This window comes from Pistacia vera, unplaced genomic scaffold, assembly GCF_008641045.1.
Source record: "Pistacia vera cultivar Batoury unplaced genomic scaffold, PisVer_v2 Contig671, whole genome shotgun sequence".
Classification (NCBI taxonomy): Eukaryota; Viridiplantae; Streptophyta; class Magnoliopsida; order Sapindales; family Anacardiaceae; genus Pistacia; species Pistacia vera.
Genome location: NW_022196525.1, coordinates 132426 through 156157, shown reverse-complemented (window position 1 = coordinate 156157; position 23732 = coordinate 132426). Strand labels below are relative to the sequence as shown.

General features: G+C 35.0%; 1 protein-coding gene and 1 pseudogene across 1 annotated transcript; both read left to right on the top strand.

Annotated features, from left to right (window-relative positions):
* Positions 1-7235: 7235 nt before the first annotated feature.
* Positions 7236-20300, top strand: LOC116112959 (pentatricopeptide repeat-containing protein At4g17616-like). Its single transcript, XM_031399082.1, is given in 3 exon segments — positions 7236-7480; positions 17883-19656; positions 19658-20300. Coding segments are annotated over 2 exon segments (2088 nt in total). The 5' UTR covers positions 7236-7480; positions 17883-18082; the 3' UTR covers positions 20172-20300.
* Positions 8244-10381, top strand: LOC116112960 (annotated as a pseudogene).
* Positions 20301-23732: the final 3432 nt, after the last annotated feature.

Below are 23732 nucleotides of genomic sequence, written 5' to 3'. Positions count from 1 at the left end.
AAGTTATGTGCAAATTCATGGAGTTACACAAAAAAATTCATAAATATTTTGACAGTGCATATTCTCTATAAATATCATTTTGACCAATAAATGAATCAAATGGTTTTTTCTTCATTATATATTTGATATTGGATGGGTTTTTTTTTTTTCAAAAATTTCGAACTAAAGTATAAGTAGTAAAATTCTTGCTAAAACTGACTATTGCTAAAAAAATATATTAGTGATTAATTATAGAGTTATTACCTATAAAGCTTGGCACATTTTTCTTTATTATAGGGTTGCAAAACGGTTCCGTGTTGGTGACTTTGTCTTGTGGTTTTTGGCTTTTGGCTTTTGGCTTTGGCTTTTGGCTTTGGCTTTTGGCTTTTGCAAACCCCCATGACATCAGCAATTTCTGTTTTGAGCTTCACAAGAAACGCAAAGGAAACTTCAATTTTATTCTGGACAAATAACACGGCGGAGGGTGGTCTTCCCCAGGCTTCTATAAAACCATCTGCCCACCCATTCACTTCATACCACCATACTTCATTCACTTCCTAACACCAAACTTTTTGTTCTATAAAAGGTGAACCATAATCGCAACCCATAGCCATAACCATGAACTGGAAAATCGATTTACCGCTTTCTTCACTCTCCTCAACCTTCTCCTTATTACTCAGCAACAATTAGCTTACATGATCTATTTCACAAAGAGGCACGATGACGACTCGACTTCTTATTCCTTAGCTGGCCTGTCTCTTCCATCTTCTTTCTACTCACATCATCAAACTCCATATACATGTTGGAATACCCACTTGTTTTTAAGTTCGGGACTTCTCGGGCCACTGCTCTGGCATTACTTGCCTCCTCCTCCTTCGTCCCTTACTCTCTTCATTGCTTACTTAATTTGCATAGCCATTTCTCCTTGGTTTCAAAGCTGGTAGAGATTGTGAAGCGGTTATGGTATGTTTTATCATGATTCTTCAAGCCACTACCTTTGTTTAAATAGCTCACGGCCCTGGTAGGAGATTGTGAGAGCGGTTATGGCTGTTTTCGATGTTTTACTATGAAATAAATATATTTGATATAAATTTAAAAAATAATGTAGCAGAAAATCTCATATAACATTCCACAATGTGAACAAGCAAAAAATAATAATAATAATAATAAAAAGGCTGAACGACTTGCGCATACCCAAGGTTTGCCGAAACGATAAGTTGGTACCCAAAAGGTTTTGAAATAACAAACAGGTACCTTCCGTCATGTGTTGTTAGTGATTTCTGTTTGTTAACAGTGAAAAGACTAAAATGCCCTTGAAGTTTGATATTTTAGTTTTTTAAAAATTTCTAAAAAACTCCCTAGGTTTGCTAATTTAACGAAACACCCCCATATATAAAAAGTTTGTTAAATGACAAAAACACCCCCATCACCTGCGGCCAGATCCCAGCCACCACCGCCGGAATCTTGCCGAAAATTACGTTACGACATAGACCCCGTCGGATCTGTGTCGTAACGCGCCGATCTGGCCTTTTTCAGCCAGATCCGTGGCTGATCTGGTCGGAAAAGGCCAGATCTACGGCTAGATCTGGCCGTCGACGCCGCAGATGGAGTTTTGCAGCCACGACGGCCAGATCTAGCCGTAGATCTGGCATTTTCCGGCCAGATCACCCACGGATCTGGCCGGAAAAGGCCAGATTTGGCCGTCGAGGCCGCAAAACTCCATCTGCTGCCTTGACGGCCAGATCAGCCATGGATCTGGCCGGAAAAGGCCAGATCGGCGCGTTACGACACAGATCCGACGGGGTCTATGTCATAACGCAATTTTCGGCCAGATTCCGACGGTGGTGGCCGGGATCTGGCCGCAGGTGGTAGGGGTGTTTTTGTCATTTAACAAACTTTTTATATATGGGGGTGTTTAGTTAAATTAGCAAACCTAGGGGTTTTTTTATAAATTTTTAAAAAACTAAAATATCAAACTTCAAGGGCATTTTAGTCCTTTCACTGTTAACAAACAGAAATCACTAACAGCACATGACGGAAGGTACTTGTATGTCGTTTCAAAACCTTTTGGGTACCAACTTATCGTTTCGGTAAACCTTGGGTATGCGCAAATCGTTTGGCCTAATAAAAATAATAAATCAACTCTTATAGTAAAATAACCATTCTACTTTTTATTTTGATTTTAATAAATAAACAGCTTTTTCTCTTCTCTCAAAATAGACCTCCGCCGAGTACGGCGGCCAGCCGCCGCTTGAGAAACCAAGGAATTGTTCACTGCTCAATCACGTACCTACGCATAGTGGCCATCGCTTTACGCCGAGCGGCCGTCAACGCGGAAAAAATCTCCACAAAACTCAACCTCGACGCGGCGATTTCTGGCAGTTTTTTAAGGGTTCAACATGTTTATTTTTTATATATATTTTTTAATTCCAGTTTCGAATTTATTTATCGTATAATAGTAGATAAATAACATATATATTTAGAGTTCTGATTTATTTCGTAATTTTGTAGTTCTTTCATTTTAAAGTTCTATGTTGTTTTATTTTTTTTTTTTCCTACTGTGTCGAAACAAATTTTTCTTTATTGTTATTATATTTTCATATAATCACTGTTGATGTGTAAAAAAGGTAAAATTTATGTGATTTAATTTGACATTTTATTCATTATTTCTATGGTTTTGAGAATATTTCATGTTAATTGTTCATATTAGCAATATCCTTGGCCGTACTCAGATTATGTTTTCTTTTAACAGATTATTTGCAGTTGGGACTTCGAATTTTAGTTCTGGGTATGTTTGTTTGATAAGATATAGAAGAATAAGCTTCTGGGTGCTGTTTTGTCTTGAAAAAGCCAAAAATGAATAAAAAAAAATGAATTTCCGTCCATTTTAGATTCGTGTGGTGGGCTTGAGGGGGTCGTGTTATGATGTAATGATGGTGTGTGTCCTGGCATTAACTCTTGGCCAGAAAGAAATTGGTGCAAGCCTGCCTTGTTAACAGTAGGTTCTTAGGATTCATTTCGACATCAACATTCAGACACCGGTGCTTGTTAATAATGGTTTTGGAAGGTCTCTAGTTTGGATAGGATTGTGTAAATATTTTTGGTTTTCAAATCTCAGATGCTTTTGTGCTGGTAGTATGTGCCTGAAAAAATTATGTTGGGAAGGTACGTCTCGTGAAGGTTTACTGAGAAAACTTGAATAACACTGAAGAAACATAAAGTGGATGAAGCATGGGAAACTTTAATGATTTGAAGAGATTCATGGTTTTCCTGACTGTTCAATTGTGAACAAGGTTGTCACGAGTTGTCTTATCTCTGAGTCTCATTGGCTAAAAAAATGTATTTTGGTTCTTATAATCTTGAAAGAGAAACCGAATTTGCTTCAGCTTGACGTTCTAGCGAAGCTGTCCCTCTCTTTAGCAAGAGCTCAGATGCCTATCCCTGCTTCGATGATACTTAGACTGATGTTGGAAAAAAGAATCCTTCCAGCAATGAATGTATTGTGGTTGTTTTTCTGATGGGGAAGAACAACTGGGACGTGTGTTTGCATCAAATTTCTTGATTCAGATGTGTGATGTTCCTACTTTTAAGTGCAGAGGAAAGCAATTGCGCAAAGCTGATCAAACCTGATACAATGATCTTTACCTGTGCTGGATGCTTGTGTGAGATTGGATCACTCTTAAAGGCGAACATATAATGGAACTTATGTCACAGACTGGGGTCATTGCTGATGCTCACACAATTGTTGTTTGGGCGCAGATTCATGAAATGAACAGGAGATGGATGAGCTGAAGAAATTTAAAGATTACATTGTTCGAGTATCAGTTCCATTCTGCAGCCATTACCGGCAGTTTTATGATAGTCTTTTGAGCTTGTATTTTAAGTTTGATGATATTGATGCAGCTTCGAGCTGTATTGGATATGAATAGATATCGAGACTCTTTCCTGATCAAAAATTATGAAAGGCAGTCAAAAGCCTGCCTTGTTCCGATAGGTTCTCCCAATCTGAGGAATGGATGGATGAGATCAGATTATGCCTGAGCTACTAGAGAAGGATTCATCCTCAAATAGAAGGTAAACAGAGCTCATTCTCTTCAGAAATGGGAACACTTCTGCTCGGTAACAGGGCTTAGCCAAGCTTATTAATGGATACAGAGATATGGGAGATTAGTGGGCTGTCAAGCTCTATTAAGCATTCAGAAGGAAAATAATTCATTGGAGGGATTCGCTTTGTGTTCTGATGTGATTGATGCTTTTATTCAATCAGGTTTGCCGGAGACTGCTCACGACATCTTGGATGACAGGAATCAGTGGTTATCCCATGCGCTCTACTACATACATGTCGCTTCTAAGAGCTTTATACAATTAAAAATGTTAGGGAGGCCGAGGCACTGTTAAAAACAAATGAAGAAGGTTGGTTTGGCTGTAATTATCTGATGAGATGGGCATCTCAAGCACAAAACCATCAGTAGGTAGATCACGTCTAGCCAGTCTTAATTCGAGAAATGAAGAGAAGGAAAATGCAGTTCCTTCACAGTCTATGAGTTAAACTCTTCTATCTTCTTTTTGCAAAGGCAAAATGATAGACGATGCTTTGAAGATATACCGAAGAATGCAGGCAATGAAATATCCAACCAACAGTGCAACCTTTGTATTTTGGCATAAGGGTACTCTTCTTTGGAAATGTATCGCGATATTACAATCTTATGGGGCGAAATTAAACGGAACATGGCGACTGGCAATTTAGCGTGAACAGAGATCTGTTTGAGATCATGCTGCTGAACTTTCTTAAAGGTGGTTACTTGAGAGAGTGATGGAGGTCATCAATACATGAAAGAGCATAACATGTACATAGACAAATGATGTATAAGCGAGTTCTTAAAGCACCATAAGAATCTATATCAGAGCTTAAAAGCGGCAAATGTGCGAACTGAGGCTCAGAGCAAGAGGCTTGAACATGTCAAGGCATAGGAAAATTGGTTGACATCGATTGAAATTCAGCCTGATGTGATGGCAATCCGTGGAGATTATTTCTATTCTATTTAAGGGTGAGAAACTAATTAAACTTGAACAATGGTGAAAACCATTGGCACTGTGGCTATTGATTAGGAATTAACTAACATCCTGGTTTTGTACCAATTGTAATCAGAGTATCAAGTTTCATATGTATTGCAATTAACGAAGAACAGAAGACACAGTGGCCATTTATCTATTTATTTGAAAACAACATGTAATCTGTTTGGTCAAGATTTTGAAGAAATTGAGCTTCATTAAGATTTGTTTAGAGTGTAATGTGCAGTCAGCAGATGTCTAACCCAATTTCTGGGAATTTAATTTAATTTAATTTTTTTTTTTTTTTTTTTTTAATGTAATGAAAATTTCATTTAGATGTCAATTGAGAGAGGACGCCAATCATATAGTTGTCCTAACAACAACATCTTGTACCTTATGGCGGCGTTTTTGAAGTTTTTTGGAATGAGAGGTACAAGTGGGAGAAGAGGGTCAAATTAGGGTTTATGTAATTTGTGAAATGCTTTTGATTTTGTACAAATTTGAAGTTACTCAAATGTAATAACACTATTGAGGAATTCAATTTTTGTTGTTTTTAGTTTATTTTTCTAATTTTGTGATAAAATAATGTTAAGTATATGATTTATTTTGGGTAAACATTGTAATTTGCACATGAATAAAGGCTATTTTAATTTTTCTTGAAGATTGTAGGGTTTAGCGAGGTTTTAGTTAGGAATTTGATTTACAGAGCAAGTCTAGAAGATTTTTAAGTTATAAGAGAAAAGGTTCGGATAATCCAACGTACGGTTTGCTATCGAATTGCATAAATTTTGAAGTCATTGAATTATGAGAATCGTGTAATGAATTATAATTTTGTGGGTTTCTAAACTTTGTAAGTGGGAAAAATTATGAGAATCGTGTGATGAATTATGAGAATCCATTGTTATTTTTGTGGACACTCGTCCATCCGTGATGAACGGTTGTCTATCAATATGGACCTTAATTGTTGGACGGTCATTCATTCATGGAAGACTTGTTGTCTCCAACGTAGCTGCGTCTGAGTGGATGTCATGTATGTCGGTACAAAAATTCGATGTAAATTATTGGTGTCCATAGCATTATTCTAACGTTATTATTTTGTTTACCTATATTTAGACCTATACGATATTCATATTACATAATGTACCCAAATTTTGATGTATATTGGAGATCTAGACACATGCAAGGTAGGTTTTCAAAGGTATTGTCCGTACGGTTTTGTTTTGAAAATGCGCCTTTGAGTAGTGAGGGTGTCATACTAGTGTTTCCCTTAAATAAAGGGTTTGGTACATACTAGTGTTGTTGATATTTTTTGTTACCGGTTCAAAAATAAACTTCATTGGTAATGCTTTTATGATTTGGTTTGGTAAAGGTTTTGTTGGTGCCAAAGTCTTACATTGGTTAGAAGACGAGGGTTTTGGTTGCTTATATAGCACTATTCAAGAGAGTTTCGAATAATTAATTAATTGTGTGAAATCAAAAGTGGCTCTAACCTACAATAATATCAACCAATCTTAGGAGCTCCAAGAGTAATAATAATAATTAAATAATATTTTGTGCATAAAACTGAGATTTTAGATGATGAAATAAGTGAAATAATTTGTCAAATGTGTCAAATAATTACTTAATATTTAAATTACCTTTTGAGAGTTATTTGTGTTTTTGTCCTTGAGGTTTGAATTATATTCACTTACCTACAATATTATGGGACACAAAGAGTTGAGTCTAGCCTGAAAAGACTATTTTAATAAAAAAAGTCTAAAATACCGATGTTGTCTTATACCATGTAATTAAAATGAATAAAATATTAAAAAAAGTAAAAATTATTGTATATCTAAAAAAATTTAATTTTTTGTAAGAGTAATAATTGATATCCAAATATAATATGGACCATTTATATATATATTATTATTTTTTCATCATTTCTAGTATGTATAAATAAGACCACCAGGGAAAAATAGACTTTTTATTAAAAATCTTAACTTATTGGACTAAATATAAGTTTCCCATAGTATTGGAGGTAATTATTATGTTTCAAATCCTAAGGATGAAAGAAAAATAAGCCACTTTTGTCTTTTGATGCAAATAACCCACTTCAAAAATAATATTTAGAAGTTAACGTATGGTTAAAATTTTCGATTTTTTTATAGGTATAAAATTATTAAAATAAAATTTTAAAACTATTATACAGTGAAGCTGAACTGAACTGAAAAGGAAAAACAACCGCTTAAAATCGCGCCCAGCTTTTTCTCTTCTCTCAAAAATAGACCTCCGCCGAGTACGGCGGCCAGCCGCCGCTTGAGAAACCAAGGAATCTGTTCACTGCTCAATCACGTACCTACGCATAGTGGCCATCGCTTTACGCCGAGCGGCCGTCAACGCTGAAAAAATCCTCCACAAACTCAACCTCGACGCCGGCGATTTTTCCTGGCAGTTTTTTAAGGGTCAACAGGTTTTATTTTTATATATATTTTTTAATTTCCAGTTTCGAATTTATTTATCGATTATAATAAGTAGATAAATAACATATATATTTTAGAGATTCTGATTTTTTCTGTAATTTTGCTAGTTCTTTTCAATTATAAAGCTTCTATGTTGTTTTATTTTTTTTTTTTCCTACTGTGTCGAAACAATTTTTTTTCTTAGTGTTATTATTATTTTCATAATAATCACTGTATGTGTTAAAAAAGGTAAAATTTATGTGATTTATGACATTTATTCATTATTTCTATGGTTTTGAGAATATTTCATGTTAATTGTTCATATTAGCAATATCCTTGGCCGTACTCAGATTATGTTTTCTTTTTAACAGATTCTTGCAGTTTGGACTCAGAATTTTAGTTCTGGGTATGTTTGTTTGATAAAGATATAGAAGAATAAGCTTCTGGGTGCTTGATTTTGTCTTGAAAAAGCCAAAAATGAATAAAAAAAATGAATTTCCGTCAATTTTAGATTCGTGGTGGTGGGCTTGATGGGCTCGTGTTATGATGTAATGATGGTGTTGTCTCAATGGCATTAACTTGGCAAGAAAGAAATTGGTGCAAGCCTGCCTTGTTAACAGTAGTTCTTTCGGATTCATTTCGACATCAACTATTCAGACACCGGTGCTTGTTAAAATGGTTTTGGAAGGTCTCTAGTATTGGATGGATTGTGTAAATATTTTTGGTTTCAAATCTCAGATGCTTTTGTGCTGGTAGTATTGTGCCTGAAAAATATGTTGGGAAGGTACGTCTCGTGAAGTTTTACTGAGAAAACTTGAATTAACACTGAAGAAACATAAAGTGGATGAAGCATGGAAACTTTTATGATTTGAAGAGATTGCATGGTTTTCCTGACTGTTCAATTGTGAACAAGTTTGTCACGGAGTTGTCTTACTCATCTGAGTCTCATTGGCTAAAAAAAGCTGTATTTTGGTTCTTATATCTTGAAAGAGAAACCGAATTTGCTTCAGCTGACGTTCTAGCGAAGCTGTCCTCTCTTAGCAAGAGCTCAGATGCCTATCCCTGCTTCGATGATACTTAGACTGATGTTGGAGAAAAAGATCTTCCAGCATGAATGTATTGTGGTGTTTTTCTGCATATGGTGAAGACTGAAACTGGGACGTGTGTTGCATCAAATTTCTTGATCAGATGTGTGATTGTTTCCTACTTTTAAGTGGGGCAGAGAAGCAATTGCGCAAAGCTGATCAAACCTGATACAATGATCTTTAACCTGTGCTGGGATGCTTGTGTGAGATTCGGATCACCTCTTAAAGGCCAACATATATGGAACTTATGTCACAGACTGGGTCATTGCTGATGCTCACACAATTGTTGTATGGCTCAGATTCATGAAATGAACAGTCAGATGGATGAGCTGAAGAAATTTAAAGATTACATTGTTCGAGTATCAGTTCCATTTCTGCAGCATTACAGGCAGTTTTATGATAGTCTTTTGAGCTTGTATTTTAAGTTTGATGATATTGATGCAGCTTCTGAGCTTGTATTGGATATGAATAGATATCGAGACTCTCTTCCTGATCAAAAACTTATGAAAGGCAGTCAAAAGCCTTGCCTTGTTCCGATAGGTTCTCCCAATCTGAGGAATGGATTGAAGATACAGATTATGCCTAGCTACTAGAGAAGGATTCCATCCTCAAAATAGAAGGTAAACAGGAGCTCATTCTCTTCAGAAATGGGAAACTTCTGCTCGGTAACAGGGCTCTAGCCAAGCTTATTAATGGATACAAGAGATTGGGAAGATTAGTGGCTGTCAAAGCTCTTATTAAGCATTCAGAAGGAAAATAATTCATTGGAGGGATTCGCTTTGTGTTCTGATGTGATTGATGCTTTTTATCAATCAGGTTTGCCGGAGACTGCTCACGACATCTTGGATGACATGGAATCAGCTGGTTATCCCATGCGCTCTACTACATACATGTCGCTTCTAAGAGCTTATTACAAATTAAAAATGTCTAGGGAGGCCGAGGCCCTGTTAAAACAAATGAAGAAGGTTGGTTTGGCTGTAATATTTTCTGATGAGATGGCATCTCAAGCACAAAACCATCAGTAGGTAGATCACGTCTAGCCCAGTCTTTAATTCGAGAAATGAGAAGAGAAAAGCAGTTCCTTCTACAGTCTATGAGTTAAACTCTCTATCTTCTTTTTCTGCAAAGGCAAAATGATAGACGATGCTTTGAAGATATACCGAAGAATGCAGGCAATGAATATCCAACCAACCGTGCAACCTTTGCTTATTTGGCATACGGGTACTCTTCTTTGGAATGTATCGCGATATTACAATCTTATGGGGCGACATTAAACGGAACATGGCGACTGGCAATTTAGCGGTGAACAGAGATCTGTTTGAGATCATGCTGCTGAACTTTCTTAAAGGTGGTTACTTTGAGAGAGTGATGGAGGTCATCAATTACATGAAAGAGCATAACATGTACAAGACAAATGGATGTATAAAGCGAGTTCTTAAAGCACCATAAGAATCTATATCAGAGCTTAAAAGCGTCAAATGTGCGAACTAGGCTCAGAGCAAGAGGCTTGAACATGTCAAGGCATTTAGGAAATTGGTTGACATCGATTGAAAATTCAGCCTGAAGTTGATGGCAATCCTGGTGGAGATTATTTCTATTCTATTTAAGGGTGAGAAACTAATTAAACTTGAACAATGGTGAAAACCATTGAGCACTGTGGCTATTGATTAGGATTAACTAACATCCTGGTTTTGTACCAATTTGTAATCAGAGTATCAAGTTATCATATTGTATTGCAATTTAACGAAGAACAGAAGACACAGTGCCATTATCTATTAATTTGAAAACAACATGTAATCTGATTTGGGTCAAGATTTTGATAGAAATTGAGCTTCATTAAGATTTGTTTAGAGTGTATGTGCAGTCAGCAGATGTCTAACCCAATTCTGGGAATTTAATTTAATTAATTTTTTTTTTTTTTTTTTTTAATGTAATGAAAATTTCATTTAGATGTCAATTGAGAGAGACGCCAATCATATAGATTGTCCTAACAACAACATCAATAACATTCCACAATGTGAACAAGCAAAAATAATAATAATAATAATAAAAGGCTGAACGACTTGCGCATACCCAAGGTTTGCCGAAACGATAAGTTGGTACCCAAAAGGTTTTGAAATAACAAACAGGTACCTTCCGTCATGTGTTGTTAGTGATTCTGTTTGTTAACAGTGAAAAGACTAAAATGCCCTTGAAGTTTGATATTTTAGTTTTTTAAAATTTCTAAAAAACTCCCTAGGTTTGCTAATTTAACGAAACACCCCCATATATAAGTTTGTAAATGAAAAAAACCCCCATCACCTGCGGCCAGATCCCAGCCACCACCGCCGAATCTTGCCGAAAATTACGTTACGACATAGACCCCGTCGGATCTGTGTCGTAACGCGCCGATCTGGCCTTTTTCAGCCAGATCCGTGGCTGATCTGGTCGGAAAAGCCAGATCTACGGCTAGATCTGGCCGTCGACGCCCAGATGGAGTTTTGCAGCCACGACGGCCAGATCTAGCCGTAGATCTGGCATTTTCCGCCAGATCACCCACAGGATCTGGCCGGAAAAGGCCAGATTTGGCCGTCGAGGCCGCAAAACTCCATCTGCTGCCTTGACGGCCAGATCAGCCATGGATCTGGCCGAAAAGGCCAGATCGGCGCGTTACGACACAGATCCGACGGGGTCTATGTCATAACGCAATTTTCGGCCAGATTCCGACGGTGGTGGCCGGGATCTGCGCAGGTGGTAGGGGGTTTTTGTCATTTAACAAACTTTTATATATGGGGGTGTTTAGTTAAATTAGCAAACCTAGGGGTTTTTTTATAATTTTTAAAAACTAAAATATCAAACTTCAAGGGCATTTTAGTCCTTTCACTGTTAACAAACAAAATCACTAACAGCACATGACGGAAGTACTTGTATGTCGTTTCAAACCTTTTGGGTACCAACTTATCGTTTCGGTAAACCTTGGGTATGCGCAAATCGTTTGGCCTAATAAAAATAATAAATCAACTCTTATAGTAAAATAACCATTCTACTTTTTATTTTGATTTTAATAAATAAACAGTAAATAATAAATTCATTGTTATTTTTTATTTTCTATAAATTTATAATCACATTAATTTCCCCCTTTATTCTGATTTTTATAAATAAATAATTTAAACAATTATTCATTCATTATTTTGGTTTTATATTTATATAAAATGAAATAAGATGATTGATTTATTATTCTTTTTTTAATTCATAGATAAAATCAAATGCCTCCAACAATAATAATATATTTGTAACACCCGCCTCATTGTTCCAAGACTTTATACTTTTAAATGAATTTAATTCGTTTCAAAAAATTCATAAATATCTTGACAATGGATTATTCACTGTAAAATATCATTCCAACTCAATAAGACAATCAAATTATTTTTTTTTTCTTCTTTGATATTTCCATGAGTTTTTTTTTTCTTTTTTCAAATTTTATTTTCTATTAAAAAAAAAAAAAAAAAGAGCATGTTACCTTAAGATCATTTGTCAAATTCATGGAGTTACACAAATATTTTTGAAATAAAGTTTAAAGTAGTCAAATTTGAAATTTTTACTAAAACTTACTATTGCTAAATAAAATTATTTGATCTTAGTGATTATTTAATTATTAATATTAGAAATCTATTTCCATGAGTTTTTTTTTTCTTTTTTCAAATTTTATTTTCTATTAAAAAAAAAAAAAAAAAGAGCATGTTACCTTAAGATCATTTGTCAAATTCATGGAGTTACACAAATATTTTTGAAATAAAGTTTAAAGTAGTCAAATTTGAAATTTTTACTAAAACTTACTATTGCTAAATACAATTATTTGATCGTAGTGATTATTTAATTATTAATATTAGAAATCTATTACTTGTAAAAGTTTAGCCGCTTGTGATTTGTTGCCACGTCACGCGGTTACTTGTGGTTCGAGTCACTCACATTTTAGGAAACTTCCTCAGGGTCCTTCCCTTCCCCACAGACGCTTCTAAATTCCATATCCATGAGAGTCGCACCCACCCAAAGACTTCTATAAAATTCTATATCCACGAGGGTAGAGGTGGGCAGGGACCTTGGATATAGAATTTATAGAAGTCTTTGGGTGAGGGAAGAACCTTGGGCTGATTGGGACTGGTCCCAAATGGGATCAGTCACTCATGGCTTTGGGACCGATCCCAGGCTTATGAGAAAAATCAGGACCCAGACCAGGCCTTAAGCCTGATCGGGACTGGTCCCATAAGCCCAAGACGCCTGGTCGGGACTGGTCCCATGGGCCCAAGATCGGTCCCATGGGGCTTGGATAATTTTATTTTTTCCCTTCAATTTTTTTTATATTTTGAGGCAAAACGAAATTTTATAAGGGGTTTTTAGTACTTTCTAGGGGTAAATTTTATAAATTTTTTAGACCTGTAAGATTTTTTTTTTTTTTATAAATTTTGTAAAATTTTTTTTAGCCCTCATAATTTATATTTATTTTAAAATTAACAGGGGGTTTTAGTAATTTGGTAGGGGACTATATTGAAAAAATATAAAATTTTTTGGGCATAGGCCTGGGACCGGTCCCAGGCCCGGGCCTTGGAGGAGGGCCCAGGCCTTGGAGGAGGGCCCTCCTCCTTAGGCCTGGTCCCAAAAGGTCCGGTCCTCTCAAGGATCGGTCGTAGGACTGGGTTTTGGAGCTGGGCTTTTGGGCCCAGTCCCAAATGCCCAGCTCTACACGAGGGTCTCACTCAGGGTTCTTCCTTCACCCAAAGACTTAAATAAATTTATAAAGGCCGAACGACATCCTCCCACCCAAACTTTGCCTTAAAGACATTTTACTACCCAAAAAGTTTGAAAATGACAAACACCTACCTTCCGTCAGGTTCTGTTAGTAAATTCCGTCTCCCAACAAGATATAGTAAATTACTAGTTTGAGTGGGTTGAGTTGACACAACACAAAACGCTGGTTGGGGCATTTTATCAAACAGTTGGGGACAAGTGGTTGTGGTGGGCGAACGGTGAGGTTGGAGGTTGCTACAAATCATTTTGCCACTATGGCCTATCTTTGATGAGATGTCTTGTACATCAACCCAAACAATGGGATCTCCATTAGAAATTCGTCGATGATATTATCGTCGTACCACTGGTTTACTTTGTCTGAAAACATCAGGGATGCAACAATTACTGCTGAACCTATCCCAAATGCAATTCCAATAACTATGAACTGCCAACAAATTCTTTACTTAAAGTTGGTGCTGAACATTCTAACTTGCTGGAATTTGTTGTGCAATTATTTGTCAAAGAAGGGCCATATAATCCTTCATTACCCACGAAAGATGTTGATGAAAATAATTTGGAGCTGAGTATCTGATGGTATCTTTCCCACAAAGTGATTATTTGGGGGGCGGTTGTTCGCAGGCAGATGGTTAGAAAGGACGGGGAGAGTGGAAGGGCTGTTGACTAGGAGATGTCGGCTGTCGGAAAGGCAACGAAATTTTCGACGGAGATGCGGACGACAAAGGATGGGGGGATGAAGAAGAAGAAGATGGGAGGAGGACGGGAGATGAGAAGGAGGCTTTTTTTTAAAGATTTTTCGACTGATTGGAAAATTACCATACTGTCCTTTATCAGACAGAATTCACTAGCAGAACCTAAGGTGGGTCTTTGTCATTTCCAAACTTTTTGGGTAGTAAACTGTTGTTGAGGCAAAGTTTGGGTGCGAGCAGGTCCTTCGGCCATTTATAAATGGTCAAATGCCATGCGTTGATTTCCAAAGATGATTTAAAGTAGAGACATTTTCAGTTTTTCACACTTAAAAGGTTAGAGGTCCTATCACTGTCATTTGCAATTGGGATAATTTTTTCAAACTTTATATAAAGGTAAAGTTGTAATTGAATAATTTAAATTATAATTAATATAAATAATAAAAATTAAAAATGATCAAAATTAAACAGAAAAAGATATTTAGTTTTCTTATTTTTTATTTTATTCAATTTTCTTTTAATTTTTAATTTTTTAATTTGTTAAACTTTTTTGTTTCTTCGATTTCCTTAAAAAATTAGTTTTGTTCTATTAGCCTTTAAAAAGTTTTTAAATTGGATTTTACAAACTTAATTCATTTCTGGAAAAAAGAAAAAAAACCAAGGGCATTCAAGTTATTTGTTATTTTCTATTAAAGTTAACCACAAATAATAGTTAGATCTCCCTTAATTGAATAATTTATAACTTTTATTTTTTTGGGTATGGTAATTGATAGGCTACCTCCTTACCCGGCAGTTTCCTCTTGCATACATGAGTCAACTGACGTCCAATTGAACAATCTGTATGAAATTAAATAATCCTACGTCGTACACCACAAGTTTGTCTCTATAATTGATACTTTCCATTTTCAATTTGAAGATAAAATGTTTAAGGTATGACTCTAATTTCCTCTATGAGTGAATTAGAGTCATACATGATATATTTATTGGAGAGACTTAAAATTAATATATAATAATTAAACAAAAGAAAATAGTGGTGATAATAATTCAAAACATTCAATAAAAATATAATGACAAATGATAAGATTTGACATAAACTTGAAATTTGAACGATATAATAAAGATATAAAAGACAATGTAGTTTACAAAGTTTTAGTTATACGTATTAATCTAATAAAATGTTAGGTTAATAACAAGATCCCCTTTATTTATAATTGAATAACAAAATACCTCCTATGGTTAGAAAAATAATAAAAATCTCTCTATTATTAATTATTTAGTGTAAAAATAAATGGTAAGGGGCAATTAAGTAAATATTCATTCACTCATCACATCATAAATTCTAAACGGAATTGATAGCTCAGTAATAATCTATTCAATTTTTTTTTCATAAACAAATAATTAAAAATAATATTTCATTTTTTCGTATTTTTTATGGAAAAATTAATTAAAGTAACCAACATTTTTCTATTTTGATTAATAAATAAATCAATAAAATAACCAATCTTTTTTAATAAATGAATAATTAACTAGCCATCCATTTTTTTAATGAAGAATTAAATAACCATTATACTTATTTATTTATCTTTTATAGGACATAATTAAAAGAGTTGTTAATATTTTTTTTCTTATCAATAAATATTAAAATAACCTTCCTTTTTTTTAATAATAAATAATTAAAAGAACAATTTCTTTTTTTATTAAATAAATGTAAATAATAAATTCATTTTTATCTTTTATTTTCTATAAATATATAATTAATTCCTTTTTTATTCTGATTTTTATAAATAAATAATTAAAACAATTATTTATTCCTAATTTTCATTTTATATAAATATAGAATGAAATAAGATAATTGATTTAATAACTTTTTTTAATAAATAAAATCAACTGCCTCTAACAATAATATATTTGTAACACTCGGCTTATTGTTCCAAGATTCCATCCTTTTAAGTGAATTTAATTCATTTCCAACAATAAGTAATCTGATGATTTTTTTCTCTTCATTATATATTTTGATATTCTGATAAGTTTTTTTTCTAATTCTTTTTTTCTATTAAAAAAAAAAAAAAGCAAGTTACCTTAAGATTATTTGTCAAATTCATGGAGTTACACAATAAATTCATAAATATTTTGACAGTGCATTATTCTCTATAAAATATCATTTTGACTCAATAAATGAATCAAATGGTTTTTTTTCTTCATTATATATTTTGATATTCGGATGGTTTTTTTTTTTTCAAATAATTTCGAACTCAAGTATAAGTAGTAAAATTCTTGCTAAAACTGACTATTGCTAAACAAAATCATATTTAGTGATTAATATTATAGAGTTATTACCTATAAAAGCTTGGCCACTTTTTTCTCTTTATTATACGGGTTGCCAAAACGGTTCCGTGTGGTGACTTTGTCTTTTTGGTTTTTGGCTTTTTGGCTTTTGGCTTTTGGCTTTTGGCTTTTGGCTTTTGGCTTTTTGAACACCCCCATGACATCAGCAATTTCATGTTTTGAGCTTCCCACAAGAAACGCAAAGGAAACTTCATATTTTTATTCTGGACAAATAACACGGCGGAGGGTGGTCTTCCCCTCAGGCTTCTATAAAACCATCTGCCACCCCATTCACTTCATAACACCATACTTCCATTCACTTCCTAACACCAAACTTTTTGTTCTATAAAAGGTGAACCATAATCCGCAACCCATAGCCATAACCATGAACTGGAAAATCGATTTACCCTTTGTTCTTCCACCTCTCCTCAACCTTCTCCTTAGTTTACTCAGCAATCAATTAGCTTACATAGATCTATTTCACAAAGAGGACGATGACGATCACTTCTTCTTCTTCATCCTGGCCTTCCACTCTCTTCTTTCTACTCACCTCCATCAAACTCCATATACATGTTTTGACATACTCACTTGTTTTTAAGTTCGGTGACTTCTCAGGGCCACTGGCTCTGGCATTACTTGCCTCTCTCCTCCTTCGTCCCTTACTCTTCTTCATTGCTTACTTAATTTGCATAGCCATTTCTCCTTGGTTTCCAAAGCTGGTAGAGATTGTGAAGCGGTTATGGCTATCGTTTTATCATGACCTTCTTCAAGCCATTCATGTCTTTGTTTTAACTAGCATCACGGCGCCTGGTAGAGATTGTGAAGCGGTTATGGCTGTATTTTCGATTTTTTACTATTGAAATAAATATATTTGATATAAATTTAAAAAATAATTTAAGAGTAAAATCATTAAAATTAAATTTTAAAACTATTATACAGCGAAGCTGAACTGAACTGAAAACTCCCACTAAAAATCGCGCCCAGCTTTCCTCTTCCCGCAAAAATGGACCTCCGCTCCGCTTGAGAAACCAAGGAATCCGTACACTGTTCAGTCCCATACCTACGCAGAGTGGCCATCGCTTTACGCCGAGCGCCGTCAACGATGAAAAAATCCGCCACAAACTCAGCCTTGACGCCGGCGATTTTCCCGGCAGTTTTTTCAAGCGTCAACAGGTGTTATTTTTGTATTTTTTTAAATTTTCGGTTTTCGAATTTATTTATCGATTATAATAAGTAGATAGATAAAATATATAAATTAGAGATTCTAGATTATTTTCTGATTTTTTGCAAGTTCTTTTCAATTATTAAAGCTTCTATTTTTTTCCCCTACTGTGTCGAAACAATTTTTTTTTTCTTTATTGTTATTATTATTATTATTATTTTCATAACAATCACTGTGTGAAAAAGGTAAAATTTTATGTGATTTAATTTGTCATTTTATTCATTATTTCTATGGTTTTTGAGAATATTTCATGTTAATTGTTCATATTAGCAATATCCTTGGCCGTACTCAGATTATGTTTTCTTTTTAACAGATTCTTTGCAGTTTGGACTTCAGAATTTTAGTTCTGGGTATGTTTGTTTGATAAAGATATGGAAGAATAAGCTTCTGGGTGCTTGATTTTGTCTTGAAAAAGCCAAAAATGAATAAAAATTATAAAATTTCCGTCAATTTTAGATTCGTGTTGGTGGGCTTGATGGGGCTCGTGTTATGATGTAATGATGGTGTGTCTCAATGGCATTAACATTGGCAAGAAAGAAATTGGTGCAAGCCTGCCTTGTTAACAGTAGTTCTTTCGGATTCATTTCGACATCAACTATTCAGACACCGGTGCTTGTTAACAATGGTTTTGGAAGGTCTCTAGTATTGGATGGATTGTGTAAATATTTTTGGTTTTCAAATCTGAGATGCTTTTGTACTGGTAGTATTGTGCCTGAAAAATTATGTTGGGAAGGTACGTCTCGTGAAGTTTTACTGAGAAAGCTTGAATTAACACTGAAGAATCATAAAGTGGATGAAGCATGGGAAACTTTTAATGATTTGAAGAGATTGCATGGTTTTCCTGAGTGTTCAATTGTGAACAAGTTTGTCACGGAGTTGTCTTACTCATCTGAGTCTCATTGGCTAAAAAAAGCATCTATTTTGGTTCTTATAATCTTGAAAGAGAAACCGAATTTGCTTCAGCTTGACGTTCTAGCGAAGCTGTCCCTCTCTTTAGCAAGAGCTCAGATGCCTATCCCTGCTTCGATGATACTTAGACTGATGTTGGAGAAAAAAAATCTTCCAGCAATGAATGTATTGTGGTTGGTTTTTCTGCATATGGTGAAGACTGAAACTGGGACGTGTGTTGCATCAAATTTCTTGATTCAGATGTGTGATTGTTTCCTACTTTTAAGTGCAGAGAAAAGCAATTGCGCAAAGCTGATCAAACCTGATACAATGATCTTTAACCTTGTGCTGGATGCTTGTGTGAGATTCGGATCACCTCTTAAAGGCCAACATATAATGGAACTTATGTCACAGACTGGGGTCATTGCTAATGCTCACACAATTGTTGTTATGGCTCAGATTCATGAAATGAACAGTCAGAGGGATGAGCTGAAGAAATTTAAAGATTACATTGATCGAGTATCAGTTCCATTTCTGCAGCATTACAGGCAGTTTTATGATAGTCTTTTGAGCTTGTATTTTAAGTTTGATGATATTGATGCAGCTTCTGAGCTTGTATTGGATATGAATAGATATCGAGACTCTCTTCCTGATCAAAAACTTATGAAAGGCAGTCAAAAGCCTTGCCTTGTTCCGATAGGTTCTCCCAATCTGAGGAATGGATTGAAGATACAGATTATGCCTGAGCTACTAGAGAAGGATTCCATCCTCAAAATAGAAGGTAAACAGGAGCTCATTCTCTTCAGAAATGGGAAACTTCTGCTCGGTAACAGGGCTCTAGCCAAGCTCATTAATGGATACAAGAGATATGGGAAGATTAGTGGGCTGTCAAAGCTCTTATTAAGCATTCAGAAGGAAAATAATTCATTGGAGGAATTCGCTTTGTGTTCTGATGTGATTGATGCTTTTATTCAATCAGGTTTGCCGGAGACTGCTCACGACATCTTGGATGACATGGAATCAGCTGGTTATCCCATGCGCTCTACTACATACATGTCGCTTCTAAGAGCTTATTACAAATTAAAAATGTCTAGGGAGGCCGAGGCACTGTTAAAACAAATGAAGAAGGTTGGTTTGGCTCTAAATTTATCTGATGAGATGGGCATCTCAAGCACAAAACCATCAGTAGGTAGCTCAGTCTTTAATTCGAGAAATGAGAGAGAAGGAAAGGACAGTTCCTTCTGCAGTCTATGAGTTAAACTCTTCTATCTTCTTTTTCTGCAAAGGCAAAATGATAGACGATGCTTTGAAGATATACCGAAGAATGCAGGCAATGAATATCCAACCAACCGTGCAAACCTTTTCTTATTTGGCATACGGGTACTCTTCTTTGGAAATGTATCGTGATATTACAATCTTATGGGGCGACATTAAAAGGAACATGGCAACTGACAATTTAGCGGTGAACAGAGATCTGTTTGAGATCATGCTGCTGAACTTTCTTAAAGGTGGTTACTTTGAGAGAGTGATGGAGGTCATCAATTACATGAAAGAGCAGAGCATGTACATAGACAAATGTATGTATAAAAGCGAGTTCTTAAAGCACCATAAGAATCTATATCAGAGCTTAAAAGGGTCAAATGTGCGAACTGAGGCTCAGAGCAAGAGGCTTGAACATGTCAAGGCATTTAGGAAATTGGTTGACATCGATTGAAAATTCAGCCTGAAGTTGATGGCAATCCTGGTGGAGATTATTTCTATTCTATTTAAGGGTGTAGAAACTAATTAAACTTGAACAATGGTGAAAACCATTGAGCACTGTGGCTATTGATTAGGAAGTTAATTAACATCCTGATTTTGTACCAAATATCTTTGGCCATTTGTAATCACAGTATCAAGATATCATATTGTATTGCAGTTTAATGAAGAATAAGACGAAGAAACAGTGCCATTTATGTATTTAATTTAAGAACAAACATGTGTTTAGATATTAAAAACAATATGTAATTAATCTGATTTGGGTCAAGATTTAGATGGAAATTGAGCTTCTTTCAGATTTGTTTGGGAGAACGGGCGTGGCAATGTTAGTGCTGGGACTAACTGGCAATCATTTACAAAAAAGAAACCAATCCCAGATAGAGTGAAATTATATTTAATTATGCAAAGGTTTAAGGAATAATAGATAATATAAATAAATAAGCATCCATCTAAGTGTTCGTAAAAATGTCTAAACGTATTATTACTCTGACTATAGTATTAAATGTGCATGTGTCTGTCTTCCAATGTATGAATTTGTCAACATTTTTCTTTACGTAATAACATTCACCCAAGGTGTGGTCCATAAATAGCACCATTGTCTCGTATTATAAACAGAATGTGCAGTCCGAATATATATGAACCAATAATGGGTTGGTTGAGTGGTAAAGACTTGGGGTCAAGAGGTTTGCTCTCTCTGTAGTCTTAGATTCGAATCACAATAACAATTGTTAATATTGTTGGTCATAAATCGTAGGACTTGTTCTATTTCAGAAGCTTTGTTTGGGGGTGAGGAACTAGTCGAGGTAGGCGTAAACTGGTCCAGACACTCCCGATAATTAAAAAAAAAAAGTATATGAATATAAATATAAATTTATCAGAAAGAAAGCACCATGTGATCCATGACTCCATGACTCCATGTCAATATAAATATAAATTTATGAAAGCACCATGTGGTCCATGACTCCATGTAAAAATGCCTAAACGTATTATTACTCTTGACTACAGTATTAAATGTGCACGTGTGTGTGTTCCAATGTAATCCGATTTGGGTCAAGATTTAGATAGAAATTGAGCTTCTTTTAGATTTGTTTGAGTTATCGTGAGAAGAGGGTTTCAAATGCCAAAGATGACTGAAATTAGTGACAAGGTCCTCATCACTGCTATTTTCAGTTTTTCACACTTAAGAGGTCCTTATCACCGTCATTTTCAATTGGGATAATTTTTTCAAACTTCAGAAAGGACAGAACTAAGGGTGCTTAACGAGCCCGCTCACGAGCCGGCTTGACTCGGCTTATCAGATAATAAACCAGCTCAGTTCGGTTGATGAGACAGAACGAACCGAGTTTGAGCCATGCTCGGCTCGGCTCGGCTTGCCCTTACAAAACCCAAGACCCCTTGGTCTTTTTAACTCCTCAGTCCATTCTTCCCTATAGTAATAATCTAAAAAGTTTATACCCTAATTGATAATTTCCACTTTCACTTCGCGGCAGTTTCCTCTAATTGCTAAAGCATAGATTTGATCCATAGACTCTTGCATACATGAGTCAACTGATGTCCAAGTAGTAAAATTCTTGCTAAAACTGACTATTACTAAACAAAATCATATTTAGTGATTAATATTAGAGAGTTATTACCTATAAAAGCTTAGCCATAATGATAATTGTCAACTTTTTTCTCTTTATTAAATGGGTTGCTAAAACGGTTCCGTGCGGTGACTTTGCCTTTTGGTTTTTGTCTTTATGAGCACTCTTACACCCCCATACATCAACACTAGGGGTGCTAAACGGGCCGAGCCGCTCGCGGGCCAGCTTGACTCGGCTTGAGTCTGGCTCGTTAACAGCTCGGCTCGGTTGGTGAGACAAAACGAGCCCAGTTTGGCTAAAAAAAAATTGATTTTTTCTTTAAAAACTTGAATTTTTTAGAGTTGGCTCGCGAGCCGACTCGATAAGCCGGCTCGAAATATTACCAACTATTTCCCAAGCCGAGCCATAAAATCTACGGCTCGGCTTGACTCGAGCTTGACTCGATCAATAATCTTCTCTCACGAGCTGAGCTCGTTAAGTCGAAAACTCGGCTCGGCTCGTTAACATTCAACACCCAATTATGTTTTAAGCTACCTGACATGAAACGCAAAGGAAACTTCATATTTTTATTCGGGACAAATAACACGGTGGAGGGTCGTTAACATTCAACACCCAATTATGGTTTTATCATGAGTTTCTTCAAGCCATTCCTGCCTTTGTTTTAACTAGCATCAATTTGCAGCAGCCGCCACCACCGTCCATTGAAAGGAGAGAAGAAGAAGGTGGTGATAACTTCGTCGTTCCTCTTTTGCTCCAAGAAAACTCTTCTGATATTGAGCTTGGGTTAGCTTGAGTTACGTGAAGAGTCTTTCTTTACATTCAGTTTTTTAGATTTTAAGCTATTGGATGGTAGCATTATTTTCGAGCTTCAGCAACTGGTTTGACAACTTTTGTGAATATTTTCTTTCTTATTTAGGCTTCATTTAGGAGCGTTAGTTTTGGGAGTTATTTCCTTGTATAGATTTTTTTAACTTTTATCAGATTTGTTGAGCTGTAAAATCTTGTATATATTCCTGTTGTGATCAGTAATGAAAACAGAAAACGATTTCATCAGTTTTGTTCATAAGCAGATGTGATTCATTTTGTTTTTAAAATTTCCCTTAGTTTCTTAAGAAAAATATAACTGTTGATGTGATTAAATTTTCTTGTAAATTTATTAGAAATATTATTTATTTTATAACTGTTTCTAAACATGAGGAGAACTTTGATCATATATACTTGGGACTTACCTGTTGCTTATAAAATTAATTAGTCACATGATCAAAAGTTTTATTATGAATTTTCATTTATCATGCAATAAGCTGCAGATCTTTTTGTGTGATGCATCAACAAAGAATAATATATTATAATGAGTTAGCCATGATGTCTGGATCTGGATAAACATAACTTGGATCTTGTGTTTATAAATAGGATTGGTGTGTCCATGTTTTCAACTAGGGATGAACATAAAAGGGGCTTTGACAGGCCCAACTCTGGTCCGGAGTATTTATTTACCTCCCAATTTTTAGCCCTAGATTATCAGGAGGTTTATGCGAAATATAAGAGGTAGATTTTGTAACTCCAGAATATATAATAATAATAAATAAATGGGCAGAATGAAAAGTAAGTTATAATAGAGACAAGAGGAGGTTGTTTTTCGTATAGGTGGCGATGGAGGACAAAGACTAGTCCACCTTTGACTTATGCAACGTGACATAACATATCATTTCATTGAACAACCCGTAATCTCATAAAGACAGATAAAATGTGGACAAATGAATATTATTTTTAATTAAAAAAAGATAAAATATTTCTTTAAAGTGTATTATTATATCAACTCTTTAATAAAATTTTATTAACTTTAAAAGAGGATATTTTTTATTATTTTAATATTATATTTAATCAATTAACCGTTTATTGAGTCAAAAGATTAATAACGTAGTATTTTAAAATGA